Source organism: Carassius auratus, chromosome 23, assembly GCF_003368295.1.
Source record: "Carassius auratus strain Wakin chromosome 23, ASM336829v1, whole genome shotgun sequence".
Lineage (NCBI taxonomy): Eukaryota > Metazoa > Chordata > Actinopteri > Cypriniformes > Cyprinidae > Carassius > Carassius auratus.
In genome coordinates this window covers 6057663-6080676 of record NC_039265.1, presented here as the reverse complement: position 1 = coordinate 6080676, position 23014 = coordinate 6057663, and the positions used below count along the sequence as shown (strand labels likewise).

Below are 23014 nucleotides of genomic sequence, written 5' to 3'. Positions count from 1 at the left end.
TGCAATGTGAACAAGTTTGAATAAATATTTAAAAACCACGAATTCAAAATAATGATCTGATCATATATCACACATGTACAGGATGCAATACTACTACTGAGAAGTAGAGGGCGCTGTGTTCAAAGAAAATCTGAGCAAGGCTTTCATCAAACCAACTTCCTCAAACAACTCCTCCTCTAACAAAAATCTCTCAACAACAAAAAAAATTATTTATCCCTCCAACTCAAACCTTGCTTTTGAGAACATACATTAATTAAATAGTCTCCTTGGCAATACAGTACTGTATTTACTATTGAATAAACAGAGGGAGATTCTGACAATTTGAAAAACTCAAGTCATGCAGTTGTCCAGATTACAGCATCATCATATTTGAGAATGAATGAAAAATGCTTATCACAAAGGCTACGTGCCTCATCCTCAGCTGCGGCACGTGAATCTCAGTGTGATGTGATAGTTTGGAACATGTTGTTAATAGTGCAAATGTGCCTGAGCTGAGGAACAAAGGCAGTGTTGTGGCAATAGACAGGGCGGGGCCTCGGACTGGGAGCAGGGGTCAGGGTCAGTGGAGGGGGCACAGATAAACATCCTCCTGTTGTTTGTTTTGGGAGGGATGGCCAGGATCACCATGGGTACTCTGTTTATCAGTGCACTGAGCTCAACCCTGAGGGGCCCCACGGCTGCACCGCCACAGGGGAGAGAGAAAGAGAGGGAAAGAGAGAAGAAAACAGAAAGAAAATAAAGAGACATGGGCGGAATATACATATATACAAGTAATTGGAGGTTTGAGACAGTGGAAGGAGTGAATAAGGACAAAAAAACAAGTGAAAAGAGTGAAAGGGAAAGAGCCACATAAAATGAGCTGTAAAAAGGCAGCAAGCACACTCAGAAATGATAATTAGATTACAGCTGCTTACAGCTTCTCCTCAGATCTGCAAACAGGACAAACAGCATTATAAAACGCAGAGGACGAGAGCTGCTGACTCACTTGAGGAATGACTGGAAGTCTCCGAACACGGCATCGCAGCCTGGCCACTTGCATACGCCGTGGCTGTATAAAGGATGGGCGCTCTGGGAATGACTCTCCTGAGAACTGAAGCAAAAACAGACAATAAATGCACAATCTGAAGCGTTCCTGTCATGTACTTTTTTAAAGGTCAATAGTACAGTATTGTGCTGGACAATGTTGTGATACTGTGCAACTATTGGCGCTTTGCACAGCGTGGTATGACACAGCCTGGCATGGCTTGCATTTTCACTGCAGTTTAGTACCACTTTAAGTGGGTGGTATTATACACGTCGCAGCCATGAGCTGAGCGACCTCCTGAAAAACGTTTTCATTCTGCACTGCCCCATAAAGCTCTCTCTGGATCCGCTCCTCGGCTATCAACGAGAGGAACATCAGAACTTCCTCAACAGACCACAAAGCAACCATGTTTTGATTGTTTAAAAAAGGTGCGCTCATTCAAATCAATGGTGTTCATTCAAAAAAAATAAAAAATAAAGTTGCGTCAGATAATAAGCTGTCTGTGCTGATTTAAATCTAGCAGGTCTGGTGTCTCGTATCACAAGTTCAATGACGCAGGTAGTGATGATTCTCTCCAGCCAATCAGTGACCAGCAGGGCTTACACATCACATTTTAGTAATGGTACAGCTGTACCCAGTGGAAAACCCCCCAAAATTAAACTGTACCGTGCCATACCATGCAATGGAAACGCACCATATTTGACAAACAGGGCTCTGCTACTTCCATTTCAACCCAAACACACTACTACATTTTAATTTGTTTATGAGCCATCTCTCTCTCTACCGTCTAGAACATTTGCCATCTTTCACCTCTTTTTGCATCAGCCTTTCAAATAAAGCAATTGAGATTTTTAGGTATTTGCATTATTTTAATAAATATTTCCTACAGTTACTTTAAAAGAAAGAAGAAAATTAGCATTCATTCTGAAACCAGAGTTTCTCACTGTGGTCAGACATGCTTCTAAGAGTAAGCTATGGAAAAAAAGATGAAGCAAACTGCAAGAAAGACTGCACCTGATACTGCAGATTCATGCTTTCCACGGTGTCTCTTTCCACTTGACAGGCTTGTTTTCAATCACAATATTTCGATATTGTGATGCATCTTGTTGTAAGGCATGAATCGCAGAGTGTGCAGTATCGTTAAAGAACTACTCATGCAGCTCTATTTTAGATTGTTTGAGTTATTATTGCATTATTAATGCAGCATAATTACTATGATGTGATAAAAATAACGATAATGAACTTCCACATGGTAATATTTGTTGTACAGCCGATTGTTTTTTATTTCTTTTCTTTTTTTTGTAAATTTGAAGTATTTTTTCACTACCTTTTTTGGATCAGCAAGATTTTATGTTTTTGGAAGAAGCTTCATCCTCACCAAGGCTGCATTTATTTGATCAAAAACATAAAAAATGTCTAATTTATAAAACGTAATTTATTCTTGTGACCCCAGTCTTCAGTGTCTCAATCCTTCAAATATTCTAATGTACTGATTTCTTTTTACCAGCGCTGAAAACAATTGTGCTGCTTAACATTTCTGTGGAAACCTTGATAACTTCTTTCCAGGATTCTCTTCAAAGAACAGCATTTATTTGAAACAGAAATCTTTTGTAACATCACTTTCGAACTGTAGTAGTGTGGCATTTTTAATGCATTTTTTGATATTTTCATAAAGCTCTATTCTTCGGTCAGAAGCAGCTGAAAAACTAGCTGGACATGTTGAGGACTTTGTATCAAACAGTGGACTGTTTGAGAAAGTGATTTATTTTTGTATTTTACAAAAATGCCAAGAATGCTTTATTTGTTTGGGATCAGGCAAGGTTGTGTCCTTTGACCCCAGACCTTCTCCTTTTTGTTGCCTAAGAGAGCCCTGTGTGTCTCTGCCAGCAGATTCCTTCCCTTACACCAAACCAAAGAGAAAGCGTCAACAGCAGGGCATCTTTTCTCTCTCAATGCTTGAACACAACCCCAGTCTAGGCAGATGACTCACACTTGACAAATTAAAACAGACTTTGTTATTTCCATCCTTATAAGAATCTGAACAACCAAAGAAGCTAGCAAGCAGACACAATAAAACAAATATGAGCAATGAACCGTTAGTTCTTGCAGATGGGGCTCTGACGATCCCAGCCCAATGTCAAATGCTCACCTCTCAAGAATAAGCACTCAGCGTTACAGTAGTATAGATATCAAAATGGCAGAGCATGGCAGATTTTAAAGGATTGATTACATTTCAACCCTCAATCCATCAGTGGGAAAGTGTGTTTGCATGTCACTCAGTAAGCCAGAAGGAGAGATGGATAGACAATGCCCGCATGTTGTGGTCTTCTAGAAGGGGTGAAGGGTTTGTTCTCTGGTGCCAGCGGCTGCACTTAAGGTTTTAGTTGCAGGCGTCTCTCTGGCGGCCAGGAGTTTACATGACACATGAAACTGACCACACACTCCTTGAGCTCTCACCCTCCACCAATATCATGCAAACAATCACAGGCGGGCCATAAGAAAGCTCTGCTGACAATACAGACCAAATCAATGCAATGCTAGGACACAATGGCACCTACTGTAATCTGAGCATTTTCTGTTAACAGGGTAGTGTAGTGTGGTTAAGACTCGGGGCTGGGGATCTAGAAGGTTGCTGGTTCTTAACCCTTATTTCTCCACTTTACACACTTTTGGAAACAAGTTCAAGCATATCCTAATGCAGCAATATTGTTCACACAGTGAGTGTTTAAAGACTGACAACATGTCAAGAGCGTCTGACAAACAAGAAGCTCCTGAAACATATAGACAAACAGGTTTAGACCTCAACAAACATGGAGATGGAGGAGTGTTCAAGTGTGTATATGAAGAAAGGCCCACAGGGAATGCATTGACACTGTCACCTTTCACACAGCCACAAAGACAAATGCCTTTAAAGACACCTGACATTTGTCAACAGTATTCTTCCAATACAACATACTGTATTAGGAACCTCCCACAAACTGACTGGTTTGACTAGTCATCAAATACTACATTTCAGTGAGAGAAATACTCTCTAAGAAAATTATAATCTTGTCATTTTCAGACCGTTTTGTCACTAATATAATTGTCACTATAAACTTGTTGTATAGATTTTAATACATTAAATATAAAAATAAACATTTTATTCCTGGATGCAAACCTGAATATTCAGCAGCAATTGGCATGCTTCAGAAATCAATCTAATATGCTGATTTGTGGCTCAAGAAACATTTCTTATAATCAATGTTGAAAACAGCTGCTTAATATTTCTTATAAACAAAAGTTTAAAAGAAGAGCATTATGCGAACATAAATGTTTTGTAACCAAATGTCTTTACCGTCTTATTTTTTATTTTTTTGGTTGATTTAAAAGTAATTTCTTCCAAACAACAAATATTTTACTGGTTCGCATTATTTCTGATTGGTTAAGCTAACATTCTGGCTGTACCCTGACGTATTATTGGTTGGTATGCTCTAAAACTATGGCTTTGAATGTCTGCACTGCAGTAATGCCTAGATTCACTTTGATCATTAAAGTGTAAAATGTGTAGTGTCAATCTGTAATATAAAGTAATAATGAGAACACAACTGAAACAGAATGTGGTAAATTCTTTGTGCTTTACTCGCTGGCATTTCAGCGTGTTGTTACAGGAAGAGTGCATTAACAACTAGTTACTCATTCTGACTATCACGCTCAATTTAACTCGTGCATTTGGATTTTTTTTGTGCAGATGCATGATGTCTATGTTGTGCACATCGGATTAATCTAATATAGGATATGTTTGGTCAGTTTCCTGTTTTCAATTCACTATTGTATGCACAAATTTAACCATTAGGAGCGAGTGAGCATCGAGTGCAAATATTAAAAGGTCCCCTGAAGTGCCTTGAAAAACCCAGCATTATTCTATGTGGTCAAGTAATTTCAACTGAAACAGGAAGTGAGGGTGGGACATATCTACCAGCCCCACCCCCTTTTTAAAGTAGCCAATAGCGTTTCGTTTATATCTGCTCGGGATAGAGCCGTTGAGCTCAGTAAAGCCGCATTTGACAGCCAAAGTCTAATAGATTACCCCCTAGATTCAATATGAAACTCACTTACACTGTGCACTACGAGCCATTTACTGTACAGAAAATACTACACTCTGTGAACAGATCTCAACCTGCGCTTCAGCGTTTATATATACCGTATTTTCCGGACTATGAGTCGTACTTTTTTCATAGTTTGGTAGGTCCTGCGACTTATAGTCAGGTGCAACTTATTACATGAACCAAGAGAAATGAACCAAGAGAAAACATTACTGTCTCCAGCCGCGAGAGGGTGCTCTACGCCCTCTCGTGGCTGTAGACAGTAATGTTTTCTCTTGGTACTAAATAAATGCGACATAGTCCAATGCGACTTATATGTGTTTCTTTCCTTGTCATGACGTATTTTTGGACTAATGCGACTTATACTTAGGTGCGACTTATAGTCCGAAAAATACGGTAGTGCAGGGGGGCGGGCACTTCGGATTCTAGAGAGCATTTGATTGGTCAGAAGATTTGATGAGAAGATGAAGTACGATGTGACATCAAAAAAATCATTGAGCCATTTAGGCAGAAGTGACGAACTGCTTATATATATACTAATGCGAATTTTGTCACTGTTTTGTAGCACAAAACAGATAACCTTAAGACTAACATATTGTTACTAACACCCAAAAACGTTAATTGTGATTTCATGGGGACTTTAAGTATTTTTAAGAGCTAAATAAATGGCACATGCTTGAATGCAATAAAAGAAAATAAAGTTTAACGATGATGAAGTACCTGTCTCTCCAGCTGGGTCGGTGCACATGGTGTCCATTAGTGCTGGAGTGGTGGTTGAGGATCTGAGTTTTGGGAGGAGAAGGGGATTTGTCTCCTCTACTCTTCTCCTCCTGTCGTGCATCTGCCGTCTCTTTCAACAGCTGCTGAAGCTCAGCAGGGATCAAGCCTGTGAGTGAGACATTGCCTTCATTAGATCACTAGAAAACTAATAAGACCTCTATATCTATGATTTCATTTCTCCATTCAATGTCCCATTAACCTCTGAAACCAATGTGACTTGTAAGAGGTGCTTGACAGAGTGTGCCTGATCTTGAAATCGAGAAGTGAAAGTGAACCCAAGCACTCATTCAAAAGTGATTTCAATATCCCACATATTGATAGCGGCTCCCTGATGCACAAATATTATACACAGTATTATACATATTACAAAATGTTTGCGGGAGCGGACACAAAAATCACGGTAGCACAAAACACATTGCGGGAGCAATTGGTAATTGTCAGAAATTAAGAAGAGGAGCATTATGAAATAGTCCCATGCAGAGCTCTACTACGGACTCTCCATTAAAGGGGGGGTGAAATGCTCGTTTTCACTCAATATCCTGTTAATCTTGAGTACCTATAGAGTAGTTTTATTATATTCATAAGAGAAAGATAGTCTGTACCGATTTTTCCCGGAAAAACACGAGCGTCTGGAGGCGTGACATGTGGGCGGAGCTAAAGAATCACGAGCGCCAGTAGGCTTTTGAGTTGAGAGCATGTGGAAGCTGTGACATTACCGAGAGAAAAAAAACCATCATCCAAAACAAACTATAGCTTACAATCAGATTCAGCCATTTATTTATAATCCAGAATCAGATCCCGATGCTGAAACTGAACGAGAGCAGCAGCAGCAACGACTCGCTCCAAGCGGGGCTCGAACCCGGGTCTCCGGCATGGGAGGCGGACGCACTAACAAGGAGGCAGAGATATTTTAAGCAATTTTACTCACCGCTTGCGGTTCCAACACACGATCGTGACCCTTTTTCGTTGGGATTGCATCATCCTTAAGAAATAAACGATACGCAAATCCGTCGTCAAACTGGGCCTTGTTTGTAAAACAAGCATCTTCGAAATGCAGGGAACAAACAAAAACACTTGCAGAACTCTGTTGATGCTCTGTAAAAATAAACTCCATCCACTGGTCCCTTAATGCTGTTTTTTTTTTTGGTAATCTGTGCAGGGTTGTCTTGCCCTGGCAACCAAAAACACACTTCTTTTGTGACTTTTCGCGACGCTCTCGCTCTGATCAGTGAATCGCTCTGATCAGTGAAATGTTTGTGCTCAGCCTCGCTATACGGGAGCGCACTCTTCCGGCAGAAGTGCCCTTAGGACCCATATAAGGAAATTCCGCTCCATCTAACGTCACACAGAGCCATACTCGAAAAAAAAAACAAAAATACTGTTTGTTTGGGAACAAAAATACTCCTTCAAACGTACAACTTAATTTTTGAAACTTTGTCCATGTTTAGCATGGGAATCCAACTCTTTAACAGTGTAAAAAACTCAGTATGCATGAAATAGCATTTCACCCCCCCTTTAAGAATGTTATTTATTTAGTTAGTTAATTAGTTAATTTTCATTTTGTCATGTTAATTTGTTATTTAAGTGAAAAATATTTATTGTAGGCCTTTTAGTTTATTCTTTTTTATTTATATTATTTAATTCAGTTTTTTCTGTTCTCCGAAGCGGTGCAGGTGCGTGATAACTTGACGATGTGTGAATCCAGGTTCTGTTGTTGCGATGTTGTTCTGTATCCTGCTGTTTGCATGTTAAAATAAACTTGTGAAAAAAAAAAAAAATGTATCATTTTTTTTTCTTTTTTAACGGGTCACACACACAGACATACACTCAACCATTCTATTTTTATTTAAAGCAGTACGTAAGTTTTGCCTTTGTCGCCAACTACAGTTGCAGCTGTTTGTGGAATGATCTTTGTTGTGTGGATTGTACTCCGGCACGGCTCCCACGCGGATGAATCTGATGTTTCAGGAGTATGTGTGGCAGTCAGTCACCGCACAGGGGTGGATATTTACTTTACTTCACAATTACAGATTCTAGCCTACGTCTTGGAATATATGACCCAATTAAATATTTGAATGAAATATCGTCATCTGAACAAGTAACAAATCTGCCATGTTTGTTATGACCAACTGAGGAGAAAAGAATTACAATAAATCGTACTACCAATGGTGACCTGCAGGATCCTCACATGAGATAGCCTAGTAGCCAGGACAACTTCTTTATGTTTACAGGCGTGATGTAATGATGCAGCAGCAAGCTCAAATTTCCCGCAAAAAACCTACCCATACCACTCAAAATAGAAAACATTATAAGATACCCATTGTGAATGGGGCTAAAGAATGGCAATAGTTTTGAACCCTGGCTGGATATGTACTTGCTCAAATATTGATTTTGCATATTTTTTAACCAAAAAAAAAAAAAAAAGTTAAGAACGTCAGCTTTAATGGCCTACTAATTTACCATAGTAATCTTATCAGTTACCAGTTAATGGACAGACAATGAGCAGTGGTTGTCGTTCAGGAAAATTAAGTGAAATGAGCATCCCAAGTAAGGGGTTCTTACCCTGGGTCAGTGTACTGGTGAGAGCTGACGGGACAGACAACAGGCCCTGTCTCTGCAGGTTGAGCAGGTGCTGCTGTTGAACGGAGAGTAACTGCTGCTGTATAGCCATCTGCTGGGCCATCACCTGCTGTAAGGAATACAGAGACAGACACTTGACGCTCCCAGTACAGTCACTGCCCGTCTCTTCATTCATTCATAGCATCGTCGCACAGCTGGTACTTTCACTCAAGTGAGTAAAGCTGCAGACTCCACAGCTGGCGTCTTCGCTCACTCGCAGTACAGTTGCACAAAGCCAACAAAAGACATAAATGTGGCAAGTGGAAATCTGGCACAGATTGCAATAAATGGCTCCGATGGTCCTCTGGGCTATACTGTGATGCTGTTACCTCTTTACTGGGTTTCCCAGCATGATGTTGCTGCAGGAGCTGCAGGTGGAGTTCCTCTTGCTGTTTCTTATAGAACTCCTGAAGCTGTTGCTGAGAAAACATTTACACCGAAAACAAGTATGTTACACACTAGTGAGGGAGTAATATATTGACCAGGTTGATTAATAATCTGAAATCTGGGCATTCAAATTTTTAGATTATATGGGAGTGTAACTGAGGACCACAGCCCTGACCTACACTAAATGATATTTTATTGTTGTTGCAGTACTGCAGATGCGAAGTTGCACCGCACTAATGTATGTATGTACCTGCTGTAACATGAGGGCTTGTTGTTGCTGCAGTAACAGTTGGAGCTGCTGGGGGCTCAGGACCTGCTGCTGAAGGATCTGCTGCATCTGCTGAGAGGTGATGGCCTGAGGAGTGATCATCCCCACTGATACAGCCACCTAGACATAAACACATACAACCACTTCATTATTTAACATGCAGTAAATGTTTATTAGGCTTATCCTGATACCAAAAATGTAGTAGCTGCTACCAATACCAGTGAAATTTCAGGACTATCAGGACACTGTAACAAAATCTAATATGCTTTTATTACATTGTAAAATAATAATTAAAATACTTATACAAAAACAGAAGAAAAAAAAAAAACATTGATTCAAGCTTTTCCAATTTTACAGTCTGTAATAGATAAGGATAAAAGTAAATCACCAAAAGGTAATCAATTATTGCTGTAGTCTTAATTATTAGTGTTAATGTATTATATAATACTAATTTAGCACTGTCAGAATTTAACCAAGATGCAGGTCTGTGATTAAAATTAGCTGTGCATTTTTTTCTCTCTCGTAATGTTTTTAATAAAGTTACTATAACAAATGTTTCCAGAAAAATGCAGGGAACAGTTGCCTCTTATTCTTAAATATTTCCAGTAATTAGTATTAACAACATAAATGTACAGCAGCAGGTCAATTAGGCTGCACTTTCACAGCAAGATATTAAGTACAATTCCAATATTTTGACAAACACCTAAGGTTTTGTAACGCTCATTTATATTCACTTAAGACAAAACTGACTGTGCTTTCACTAATAACAAGACACACATTTTAAATCATCCGTACACACAGCCAGAACACCACAAGGTATGAGTGTGCATCCGGAAATAGATAAATAAGAGTGTAGTTATTGAATTAAGTCAGACACTCTTTAGGTGTCATAATCTTTTTATTTGAAGTACTGATTTGGTACCAAAGTCACTGTTTTTATGAAACTGATGCAATATTGACAATGTCAAGATGTAGGATGACGATACTAATAATTTTTTTATAGCCTCTTCAAAATGGTTTTGACAGACTTCAAGTTGAACATGACTTCATCTGCACACCTTGTGATGTAAAAAAAAACAAGCACTCAAAACACTTTGGTATCTGTTTTTAGTGGTTCACTTGTTTTCAGAGTAGCACTATGCCAGACCTCTTTGTATATTTAATTGTTTAGACATTCAGGGAATAGTTTCCAAGTCCTCTGGGCCTTGACAGTCAACATCAACAAGACCAAGTAAACAAATACACAAACAATTTTGAAAACCACAATGCTTACAGTCCTTAATAAAATGCAAGGACAAACCCATCTGCCTACAACTGGAAAAGTATGGAAGCACATGGGTAGCAAAATTCATTTTGAAAAGGAAATATACAAAACTGCAATGCAATATGTGGAATAGCAATGTATTTCTGTATTAGTGCTGCAACAACACGTCACACTTTTTACATCTCGTGTAATGGCATACTGGGAATGGAGAAAGTGGCATTCTATCAAAAAAAAGGAAGACCACGGTTATCAAAAGTATGGGAATACTTTAAACAGAGGACAAATAAAATGGCAATTTGTTCCCTTTGCAAAACCAATATGGTGTATCACGGCACCACAACTGCGATGCATGAGCACCTCAGAGGAAAACATCCTGGCGCTCTCCGGTGTTACGGTTTAACTGGTTACCGTGTGATCTGGTGACCAACTTCCTGGTTCAGGTCTCTGCTGCAGATGTGATGGAACAAACTGATGTGATATTATTAAGTGTCCAATAAAACGCAGATTTACTCATTGCATGATTCTGATATTCTTGTAAAGATTACAAGTTATTGGTATGATCACCCGTAGCAGCTGAAGTAAGGATAAGATAAAAGATAAAGTAAGTGTGTTGGCGCTGGTTTCGAACACGCGTTAGGGGTTGTTCTCATATCGCGCCTAAAAACGCGTGGAAAACGCTAGGAGCGCCGCTTTCGCCTTCTTTCCAAAGCGCTCGGGCAGTTGCACCCCTGGGGTGTCTGTTGTTGCTAAGCAACCATGACGTGCTCTCTCCATGAAGACGCGGAAATTTCAGCAAAGGATAAATGGATTTGCAGCACTAAAAATCACTTGACGTAGCTCTGCTACTAAATTTATTTAAAATATGTACATATGATGTATATGTATAGCTGTTCCTTCATCTTAGCTGAGCTTGCAACGTTGTTACGGGAAAGGATGAAGCTGATTGGTTAGTTCTTGTCACATGACCCGCGGTGCGTTTGCGGCATTCTGAAAAGTTGAGATGTTTTTAACTCGATGCGGTGCGGATGCACCTGTTTTCGCATGCGCGTCGCGACCGCGTCACTTCCATTAGGAGAGCGCATACCGCGCACCTACATTGGAATTAATGAACTTGAGCGAGCAAAAGACAACAGTCACAAACCACCGAGCTACCCCAAATCAGCTCCAGATCTCTGGAAACCATGCTAAACCATAGCAGAACCCTGACTACATTTTATGGTTTGTGATGCTAAAGAACATTTCATGACGTCTTAGACAACTGTAAATTTGTGACTACTGCGGTTTAATTGTAAACGCTATCGTAAACTCATATTTACCATAGTAAAATAATTTTCTTTGCCTCTTTATTTTTGTATACTGTAAAAACTTCAACCACATTAGTTGAAAATGAATAAAAGGTTGAAATATTATATTAGATAATTATATATTATATATTATATTTTTTGTAAAGTTATCCAACGGATTAATTAGCTTTAAATTGCATTTTCATTCAATACTCAATCCAATAATACGATCAGTGTAGACTAGTCAATGTGGATTTGAAAATGCATTCTGAGCTGATCACGCCCCCAACCTGTCATTCATTATTTCAAGGCAGGGTTCAGAAACAAGACACACAGTAGGTCAATATTCCCCATTAATAGGCCTGGCGCAACAATCAATATATCGACTTATCACACAATATATGTACATGACCTCAATTATTTTTGGTGACGCAATATATCGCCCATTATATTTACTTAAAAATTAATGTCACCATGTTTTGTGCATTCCACTTGCACCTGTGTCTTTTGCAGCATCTCGAACAATGTGGTGTAGTCATGAGGAGCTAGTTTCAAATGTAAAAAAATGCTTCTACAAAAAACAGTTATATAAAGGTCCGTGCTGTTTTCAGAATTTCCAGACTTTCGTTGTAAGGGTGGGCGGATCGATCTAAATATCGTTAGCATCGATGCCAACACTGGTATTGGTATCGGATCGATACAATTGTAATTTAATCGATAATTTAATTTAAATATCTCTCATCTACATTCATTATACTTTGCTCGTACCTCTACAATCCTGAACTAACGCTGCTTTCACATCCTGGCCCACTTTGCTACTCCGCCCCCTCCTGCTGCTCTGTTGTGAGTCGTTGTGTCGTCACGTGACTCACTGACACAACGCGCCGAGGAGCAGCGAACAGAGTGAGAGCGAAGCTGATAGCACATTCAGAAGGGGGGCTCAGGGAATGTAATTGCACCGGTATATTTCTTCTTTGTTTGTTCTTCAGTAATAATTGTGTGTGTGACTTCAACTCATTAATAAAAAAAAATATTACCTATATAATTGATCATTCATTCACCTCAGGAATAATGACAAAGACCCACTGCACTCCCCTACACAAAAGTTTTTTTTTTTCTTTTCTTTTTTTTTTTTTTTTTTTAAGTAAAAAGTATCGAATTGGTATCGGTATCGGCAATACTGACCCTATAGGTATTTGGTATCGTACAGATACCAAATTTTGCAGTATCGCCCACCACTATTGCGTCTGCCCGTCGACGGGAGATTACACTCCTGGGTCGAGCACGCAAAGTCTGAATGCAATTTTAGATGCAAGTCCAAAATTTGTGTACTTCGTATAGAGAAACACGCACAGACCTACGTCACCGGATTATCTGAATAATCTTCATAGTACTTTAGACCGCGGTGAAAACGCAGAAAGCAACAGGTCTGGGCGGAAAAAAGTTCCTGGTACAATTGTTCTGGGTAATTTCGGTGGATTCGAAGCACATGCAGCAAAATTAAAGGTTTTTTGTCATTTGGAAGTGTGTAGGCATTCAATTGATGCACATAAGCAAACAGACAGTGCAGTTCTACACTTATTTACTTGCCACCTTACACCATGGCTACACCGGATACGACAGTCATCGTGTGGCATCGCACTGCATCCAGTGTAGACAGCATCACTGATTATAGTTGGTTCAGTACTGTCGTTTGTCACGCTGCTCAGGTCCAGTGTAGACACGGTGTTGCCTTCCTCTCTTTTAACCCATAATAAAGCACACATCCTGTGGCACCTAAGCATCGCACATGCCTTAAGATCCCTCAGTCTGTTTACAATCCAGTTGATGCCTATGACCATACAGAAAACGCTGCTACTCCTGCCTGCCCCAGATGAAACTTCACCAGTCTGATCTAGACGCAGCTGTCACAGAACATTCCACAGACTAAGTGAGATCACTTAATTCAAGAGGCTCCGAATGCATTTTGAAATTCACACTGCATTTTCCTACAATTATCATGTGATATCACAATGAAAGTGCAATCCCATGTGTCCTACCCAAGTCTAAATGTATTTAAAAAAAAAAAAAAAACATTTAAATGATAATTTTACTCCAGTTTCTGCTTGGACATTTAAACATATTGAATCAATTTGAGTAATACAATTTAATTTGAATTTTGCAACTTATAAAGCATTTAAATATGTTTTTAACATACATATTAAAACTAGTGTAGAAAATGGAAGATATAAATTATATAACTGAATCTTCATTTTGCACTGTTGGACATATGTATGGGAAAATGTACATTTAAATACAGATATACATTGCCATTTTACATATTGCATTGTCAAAATGAATTTTGCTACCCATATGCTTCCATAGAAAAACATCTCTCACAAGCATTCATTTCAGTTATCTCCATTTAATTTGCCCATAAACCGAAGCAAACAACCAGTCAAGATTAAAAAGACAAATACATTATTCATTTGACAGCAGCTCAAACACAGACATTAAAAATGCTACCAACGAAAACAGACAAACAAAAATACCCACAACAGAGACGAGTGTTTTAAATGTAAATGCAGTGGATTCACAATGAGTTAGACCATGCTTCATTTGGCCTCTAGCAATTACCACATCTCAAGCCAAACACACACACAATCTCAGCTTTTAAGATGTTTACAGTAAACATAAACAGAATAATTCAAGTCACATTTACAGATTCGTATAAATAATACATACTGGGGTACACAGCAACTGTAAAAACAAAACTGGAGATTGCATTATAATTAAGTCTGTGAAACACAAACAAACACAAATTTCCAGTAAAGAAGTCTGTGTTCAGACTCGTATAAACATACTGCTGGACTGAAACATTGCAACTATGAGAGAACAATAACAGCTGACTCTTGTACTCACAAGATTTCCCATACAGTGTGTGTGTTGTGTGCATGTACAGGGGTTGATCATGGCTGTAAATCTGGAAAAAATTAAGAAATAGTTCACCCAAAAACTATTTACTTTTATAACCTTCTATTTGATGGAACACAAAAGGAGATGGTTAGCAGAATGCTTACACTCTTCTTTTCCTACTTGGCACTATTACATTACACTGACCTCAGATTCTCATACTCATATGGTAACTGTAAGGAATTTACACTTGTTCTATAATGAATAATTCTATTAAATAATACATAATTACATTTCTTTGTAAATTTTACATATATATTGCAATATATTGCAGCACAATATACTGTTACACCTCTAGTTTATCTGAATTTAACACAGCACAAGGGTGACATAAAACGTAATGCAAAAACTGAAATAATTTCAATATTTATAAAAGCTAAATATTATTTATGGTAATATATCTGGTCCCACTTTATATTAGGTGGCCTTAACTACTATGTACTTACATAAAAAATAAGTACAATGTACTTATTGCGTTCATATTGTATTTTAAAACACTTTTGCTGCTATTGAGGTGGGATAGGGGTAAGGTTAGGGAGAGGGTTGGAGGTATGGGTAAGTTTAAGGGTGGGTTAAGGTGTAAAGTATGGGTCAACAGTGTAATTATAAATGTAATTACAGAAATTAAATACAGATGTAATTACATGTAGGTTTTTTAAATATAAGTACAATGTAAAAACATGTACACAATAAGTACATTGTACTAAATTATTAATTAAAATGCAAGTACATAGTAGTTAAGGCCACTTAATATAAAGTGGGTCAATATTTTTTTCTTAATCATAACTATTTATCTATTCAAAGAAAAAAGTTTTAGAATGTATCTTTAATTACATGTTGTCATAAGAACAACCCAGTAGGCCCTTAAAGCTCTTGGTTCAGTTTAAGTAAAACATGACTAAAATTAATGACTTGCGGTTCATTAAGCAAGTCAGATTAATTCAGTAATTGCTGCAACTGATTCATGAGTGCTTTCCTGGTTGGTCGTGTGCTGCATGCAACAAAAGTGTGTTTATTTTTATTGTTGCTATTGTAATATTTTATATTCCTAACTCACAACTCCACTGAAATATGATTTTTTTTGTCGTGGTACTTTTAATTCAATGGTGGCCTGTTGCCAGCCTTGCAAAGTGGTGCAGGAAACAGTGTTCCCTCTTCTTCAGCAGAAGAATACACTCGGGTCGGGTTCAGCACGAATGACAAAATACACATGAATGACGCGCACTAATTGAGCATTTCAGCCGTTTGACGCACAAAAAGCGTGATTCGTGCGAGATAAAAAATCAGAACTTTGCCGAAATTTAGCACCGCGTTAACCAATCAGGAGTATGCTCTAGTAGTGACATGATTACGACGTAGTGAGCGGAGGGAAAATCCGAAACAACAATGGAGGACAAAGTTATCGTCACTGTATGCGATGACTTTGAAATGTCAAAATCCGAAACAACAATGGAGGACAAAGTCATCGTCACTGTATGCGATGACTTTGAAATGTCAAAATCCGAAACAACAATGGAGGACAAAGTCATCGTCACTGTATGCGATGACTTTGAAATGTCAAAATCCGAAACAACAATGGAGGACAAAGTCATCGTCACTGTATGCGATGACTTTGAAATGTCAAAATCCGAAACAACAATGGAGGACAAAGTCATCGTCACTGTATGCGATGACTTTGAAATGTCAAAATCCGAAACAACAATGGAGGACAGTCATCGTCACTGTATGTGGATACCCGGAGCTGTATGATACTTCCTTCATACTTTTACAGAAGCAGGAATAAAAAGGATCTTACTTGGAAGAAATAGATTAATTGAATAAAGACCAAAGATTACCTGTTAGATTTACCCAAAACGAATTATATTTTATGTTGAACCACAAAAGAGACATCAGAACCAGCGGCGAATGTCAGAAGGACTAGCCGAGGTGAGATTGCTCTCGGCGGATACATGAGGACTGAGCTCCTGCTGAACATGTGGAGCTCGTCTCCGAAATCAGCGAAACACATTTTTAAATAGACGCTGCCTTTATAAATAAAGCGCATATTTAAGTTTAAAACAACTACATTCTCGCCTGAAATACTTTAAAAATGACATTTCATGACACGATAACAGTAATATTTTAATAATTATCAGAGTAAAAATGGTGGCTGAAATCACAATGCTGTGTGAACTCAACTGGCAGACTGTTGCGAAGTTAATTTCACGCACAAATGAAGCAAATAAACTCAAACTGTATTCGTGCAAGTCGCGTCTGGTGTGAACACGCAGTCAGAAGCTAAGAGGCAGCCTATATGCTGTATACATGCCGCATGTCTATACTGTACACATAACCACACATCACAGGGAAAGATTTTCCATAAAAATATCTTAATGAAGAAACAGCACCAGTATATTTCACAAATTTACACAAACTTATATTCAGAAGTACTGCACTAACAGACTAAAAACAAATGAAAAATTGGCTTGTGAAAAAGCTCCAAAAGAAAAACTACTATGCCTTCGAGTCACAACACAGTCTAAACATTTTAAATGTCAAAGTCTAAGAAGAACATAAGCATGCCAGCAGATTAATGTAAATATTCTCTCTCGGTGGCACGGTGAGCACTGATGAGTGTTGTCTCCATGACTACAGACAAGTCCAAACATTGTTTTGTTGCTGTTATTGTTCTTGCCAGTGTGTCAGAGAACCAACTCCCCGTGAGTGAGTACATGTCAACAAGAGATCGCTTCTGAAAACACAAGCCATAAATCAACAGGCTTCAGTAGCCCCAAAACAAATAGAGCCTGTTGTTATTCCCCTTCAATACCTTGAACAATTTTGGTGTGGTTTCCCCGCCCAAAGTAAAAATAACATTCTTTCCTGCATTGTGCATCTGGGTAAATATAAATTGCAAAGGCAAAGGGAAAAAAAGAAAGAAAAAAAAAACAAGAGGGGAAAAAAAAAAAAGCTCAGTTCTGTGAACACTGCCTTTAAAAAGACAAAAAGAAGTAATTCAGGGAATAAAATTACAGCTCAAAGAAAGTGAGTCACAGAAATATAAGGTTCCAGTGACCATTGAAAGCTTTCAGCCCTTTGTCAGATCGGATACCACGGACCCTAGTGGTCACTCACTTCATTAATCACTCCCTCTTACGATAGAAAATAAAGAGTCTGGAACAATTCTGAAACACAATACTCTTCTGCAGTGTCAGCAACAAATGATACAAAAAATAAATAAATAAATAAAATAAATAACAACTCAGTCCATTTTAAATTTATGATCTCCAAGTTAAAGCATAAAGAAAATTACAGCAATTTACCAAAAAAATGCAAGAAATAAAAGCACAGTGGGGAAACAGAAAATGTGTATTTATTTAATAAACTGCCTGAAAAACACTCATAAAACTCAAACAGACATCCAATACCTGAACAAACTAAAGCAAACATTATATCGTTTACCCTTTCCATCTCAATACTCACAGACCTTGATAGCTCCATGGGCGGCAGGAACAGAGAGCGGCGCAGAATGTTTGAAGACTAGAGAGAACACGAGTATCCTCCTACTGTTCTTTCAACTGCTCACCGCCGATGACCAACCCACTACCTTCAATAACACTCTCACTAGGATCCTAAACCTAATCTTACCATCCAGTCAGTCACATGGCTGGGTCTAGTAATCCCGCCCCTTGCACTTGCCATAGTGGCATGTTGATTTGAACTACTATCTGAACCCTCGTTTCACCACTTGCATGCACATTCACACGAGATGCATGCATAAAGCATTCAATTCGTGATGAATAAATAAAGGCAGCTGTGCACTGGGTAGCATATATTGTGTTTGTTTGCAGCTAAAGCTCTACAGCTGTCTATTTCTCTTCAGTAATATAGCCTTATCTGTTAACTGACATGACAGAAAATACTTTTACAATAGGCTACACACAATAAAAGTGAACTTGTAATCTTCCATCGTAACAGTGTGTAATAATAAAACACCCTGATTGCCCCATCTCTTTATGATCTGTTGAAGCTCAGCATAAACAAGTCGGTTTGTGTAATAGTGTAAACAAAATGGTTCTCTGGAGGTGTATGTGTGTGCTGTGGGTGGAGGAGAATACTGCTCTACCTGTGCGTCTGCCTCTTTTTCTGTGCTCTTGGGGGACTTCTCACCACTCGGTTGCTGCTGCAGATGTTGTGGAGCAACTTGTAGCACCTGAAGATGCCAAAAAACAATAACAAGTTTCTGATTGGCTTCTGAGCTGCTCTGCTCTCCCAGGACTATTCACATTGTTTTCAGGAACACAGAGGCAAAGGCAGCATATTTCGCAATCAAGACTGGCTGATAAAAAAGTTAAAGTTGTTTTGGAAAACAGTGTTGAAGGAAAACAAAAAGGAAATTCACCAATGGAAATTGTCAGTATTTATTGACTCATGTCAATCCAAACCAGCATGACTTTCTTTTTTCTGTGAAACACAAAAGATACTACTATACAAAATTTTTCCACTAATGCTTTCATCAATGTTCAAATGAATGCTTTTGTTAACATGAAACCGTTTCAAAGTTACAGTAAAGATGCTAAAAGATTTAATTTCAAATAAATGCTTCAAATAAATGTTTTATTATTATTATAACTGCGTATCTATTATTTATTCTGAATCAAATCGTATTAAAAAAGTGTAACCACAAAAAAATAAAGCAATTAGAATATGATAACAATAAGAAATGTCTGAGAGGCAAATCAGCATATTAAAATAATTTCAAGGACCATGTGACACTGAAAAAAAAAAAAAAACACCATTAACATCATAAGAATAAATGACATTTTAAAAATATATAAATACACTATATAACTATCTTTATTCCTTAATAGCACTGTTTTACTGCATTTTGATCAAGTAAATAAAAATACAAGCAGCTTTGGTTTTTAAGGTTAACTATCCCTTTAAGAACAACTCCACTGGATATATCCAAGCAAATTATGTAATGGGACTGATTTGGGTTTGATAAAAATGATCACAGCCATAAAGTCTCTTGACAAGTCCTCACAGAACAAATGAACTGATGATTGTGCAACATTTAAAAAAAAAATAACCTGTGAAAATCCTGCTATGATAGTCCCACACTGCCAGTGCATAAGGTGCAGAGGATTCAACCTTTGGCTCCATTAACAGCCCCAGTCCCTTGGTGATTGGATACTGTCACACATTCCTCTGAAGACTATCACATGGTAACATTTGAAAAAACATTAGCATAAGTCTTTTCATGAGACAATCTAAACCTGTTCTTTATTAAAACCAGAACATTATACACCTTCTGAAAAAAAACAAACAAAAAAAAAAAAAACAGTTGTCAGGAGGAAGCAGCCACAAAGTAAATAGCCCAGCTGTGCCAAAGCAATGAGAGGGCTCCAAAAGTTGTTGAAAGGACGTCTCTCTCACTCTCTGTGGCTTTTGTCTTATTTTCCATTGTGAGGCCCTCCAGATAGAAATCAAGGAAAGAGAAATACAAATAGTGCAAGCAAACAATATCCACAGCGCTGGGACCATCCTCTCGAATCTGACCTCTTACACCTCTGAAGGGTCACACATCTGGCCCTGTGGAACTCCCCTTCTCAAAAAGAAGGGTGGAGGAGACGAGCAAACGGATATGGGAGACTTCAACAGAGAAGTGTGAACAGAAAAGGGAAAGCAGTCAGATCATGACACAGTCCTCCTTGGGAGATGAAAACAACATGGGAAAGCATTCACAGGAGCGTTTGAGAGCCTTCTCTCATTGTTTTAATACAGGACGGTTCCCTGAACCCACAGCTGTCTGGCCGATACTCCAGAGGTGACATCACACATCTGGAATCTGCACATGGGGCATCGGGACAATGTGTGGGTCTCTCTCAACATCAAGCTGCAGGACTTTGTCACTGCTGTTACAATTTTAGCATGTGTATTCATTTTACACAAACACACACGTGCCGATAAAAGCGTGCATAAAGATTTTTAGTGACAACAGGACTATTTCTGAGAGACAGAGCACACATCAATGCTTTAAATGAAGACGGGTGTGTCATACAATTGCTCAATTTTTCAAATAAGCAACAAGCCTATTGTGTAACAAATGCTGACATACCAATAAAAGCTTCATTACTTTGAGAATGTATTTCCTGGAACATTTTCAACATGTCAGTCTCATGTACCAGCACAGATTTCACAATTCACTTCCGATTTAACTGCAATTTCGATTCAATTCGACATCAAAAATAAAACAAAATGCCATTTTCTCACACACGTTGTTCTGAACCTATATGACTTTCCTTTAAACACTACTTTTACTATTTTCTCATTCCACTGAACTACATAAATCAACATAGTAGCAAATTTACCATTACATCTTTTACCATATACAATATTTACCATATTCGATGAGCTGTATGTGTGCACATTGATCACTGTTTATGTATGAATAAAAGCCTAAGTGAAATCTGTTCATATAAAGTCTCTACAAAAATACTTTGATTACACAGCATGATTCATATGGATGACTTTTAAGATGGTTACACAGACTTTCACTGAAGGAAAAAAAGGGAATATTTTGTTTAGAATATTAAAAATATTTTCATTTGCAGTCCCAAGATGGTTTTGGAATGACAGGAGGGTGAGTAAATTAGGACAATTTCCATTTTTAGTTGAACATACCAAAAAAAAAAAAAATAAATAAATAAAAAACTAGCAAGTCAAGTATGATTCGGTTACATTTTATTTTGATGAACCTTTAACTGTACAGGGCAGACTAATGGTCTAACTTGGCTCACAACGCTTTTGGTAAGTGCAGCTCAGTGCTACTGACACTGAACTTTGGCTTCTGAAATAGTCTCAATGCAAGAAAAGAAAAGAAACAAAACAACGACAAGAAACCATCAGCTAACATATTTTAAGATCTTACCGGTGTTTGAAGTGTCTGAGTTGTGGCTGACGGGGATGAAGATGTTTCTCTGGTTACTCTCTTCTCGCTCTCTGAGCTCTGACCTTCCTGCCCAGCTGGACTGCTATTGGTTGCTTGATCGGTCTTGGACTCCTGCATGTCGATATGACAACCTGCAACACAGGAGGAGGAAAAATGAGACAGCTGCCAGCAAAACAAATTACTTTTGACACAGAAGTGCATGTTTTAAAAAGCCTTTTCCTTTCTTTTCTTTCTGCCCCCACATAAGCCCAAAGAATAGATCATGACAAATCATGCGTGCCAGCAGAGTTGACATCACAACACAAACATTTGTGTTTGTACTGTTCACAAATATGATGGCCGCATTATAAACAAACAGTTCTGAGAATAAAGCATTTGATGCCAACTGACATGTTAATGCCAAAAACAGAAAATAACTCTCTAAAGACAAATCTTATATAAGACAAATCAAAACTTTTCTTTATGCACCTTGTCTTTGTATAATAAGGGCCTTTTGAAATCAGATAAATATCTGTTTTTCTCTTGAACAATCAATATCCTCCATCTTCCTTTCTTAAATTCGACAAACATCTGTGTGAAACAGGCTGATCGCATCAGAGTGTTTACAAAAAACTGACACGAATAAAAAGACAACATTCCTCATAGCCCTCTTTCATAGGAAAGAGAAAGGCAAGAGTTCTTACTGTTCTTCACTTTCAGTATCAGAGCTGATGATGCTGGTTTAGAATGCTAATTTAATGTTAATTATTGCAATTATGAATACGTAATTAATTGTCGATCCTAATTCGTTCTGCAAATTTCGTAAAGGATTTTTCTTCGCCAGATCAAGTACACAAAAAAATTGCAACCAAAAGTATTAAATTGTGAGTGAAGTGTTTGCTGAGGTCGCCATTGGTGACTAGGCATGAATTTACATGTTCTAATTTAAAATTAGCCCTTTTTTCCTGGTTGTTTTGTGATTGCATCATTTACTATGTTCATGTATTAAACTGAAACGATGCGCATCAAAGTTTTAGTGTAAAAAAAAAAAAAGTTTCAAACAGTCCTCATCTCTGCAGCACAGTAGCGCTGAAACACACCTGATAAACACAGTTCTGTTGTACAGCACGAGCGAGATTAGAAATGACAGACGTAAGAAGAGAAAGTGAGGAAAAGCAGCATCTATTTCGTGCAACAACTACAACTGGTAAAGCTGTCAGCTGTGTGGATATTGGCAATATCATTAACAATTCTCATATATAATCACTAGGGCTGGTAAGTTAACGCGTTAATTAGATTAATTATGGAGAAAAATAACGTGCTAAAATTATTAACGCATATAACGCACTTGCCCCGCCCCAGACCTATGTGGATCATCTGCCATTTCATACAGTCGATTGATGACTAATATGAGGCAGAGCAACAACTTACTGTGTGATGGA

The 23014-nt window shown here is 38.1% G+C and overlaps 1 protein-coding gene across 2 annotated transcripts in view; it reads right to left on the bottom strand.

The window, feature by feature from the left end:
• Positions 1 to 23014, bottom strand: part of LOC113041104 (forkhead box protein P1-B-like) — a 50087-nt gene that overhangs the window by 9509 nt on the left and 17564 nt on the right. Inside the window, exons 2-8 of one of the 2 annotated variants that reach the window (XM_026199429.1) lie at positions 21573 to 21724; positions 18765 to 18851; positions 9143 to 9280; positions 8835 to 8924; positions 8449 to 8575; positions 5827 to 5992; positions 986 to 1090 (exon numbers count right to left, since the gene is read on the bottom strand). In XM_026199429.1, coding sequence (XP_026055214.1) covers positions 986 to 1090; positions 5827 to 5992; positions 8449 to 8575; positions 8835 to 8924; positions 9143 to 9280; positions 18765 to 18851; positions 21573 to 21710 — 851 coding nt within the window. In that variant the 5' untranslated portion in view covers positions 21711 to 21724. Of the gene's footprint in view, positions 1 to 985; positions 1091 to 5826; positions 5993 to 8448; positions 8576 to 8834; positions 8925 to 9142; positions 9281 to 18125; positions 18428 to 18764; positions 18852 to 21572; positions 21725 to 23014 lie in introns of those variants that run through there. The other variant, XM_026199430.1, reaches the window with a different exon arrangement.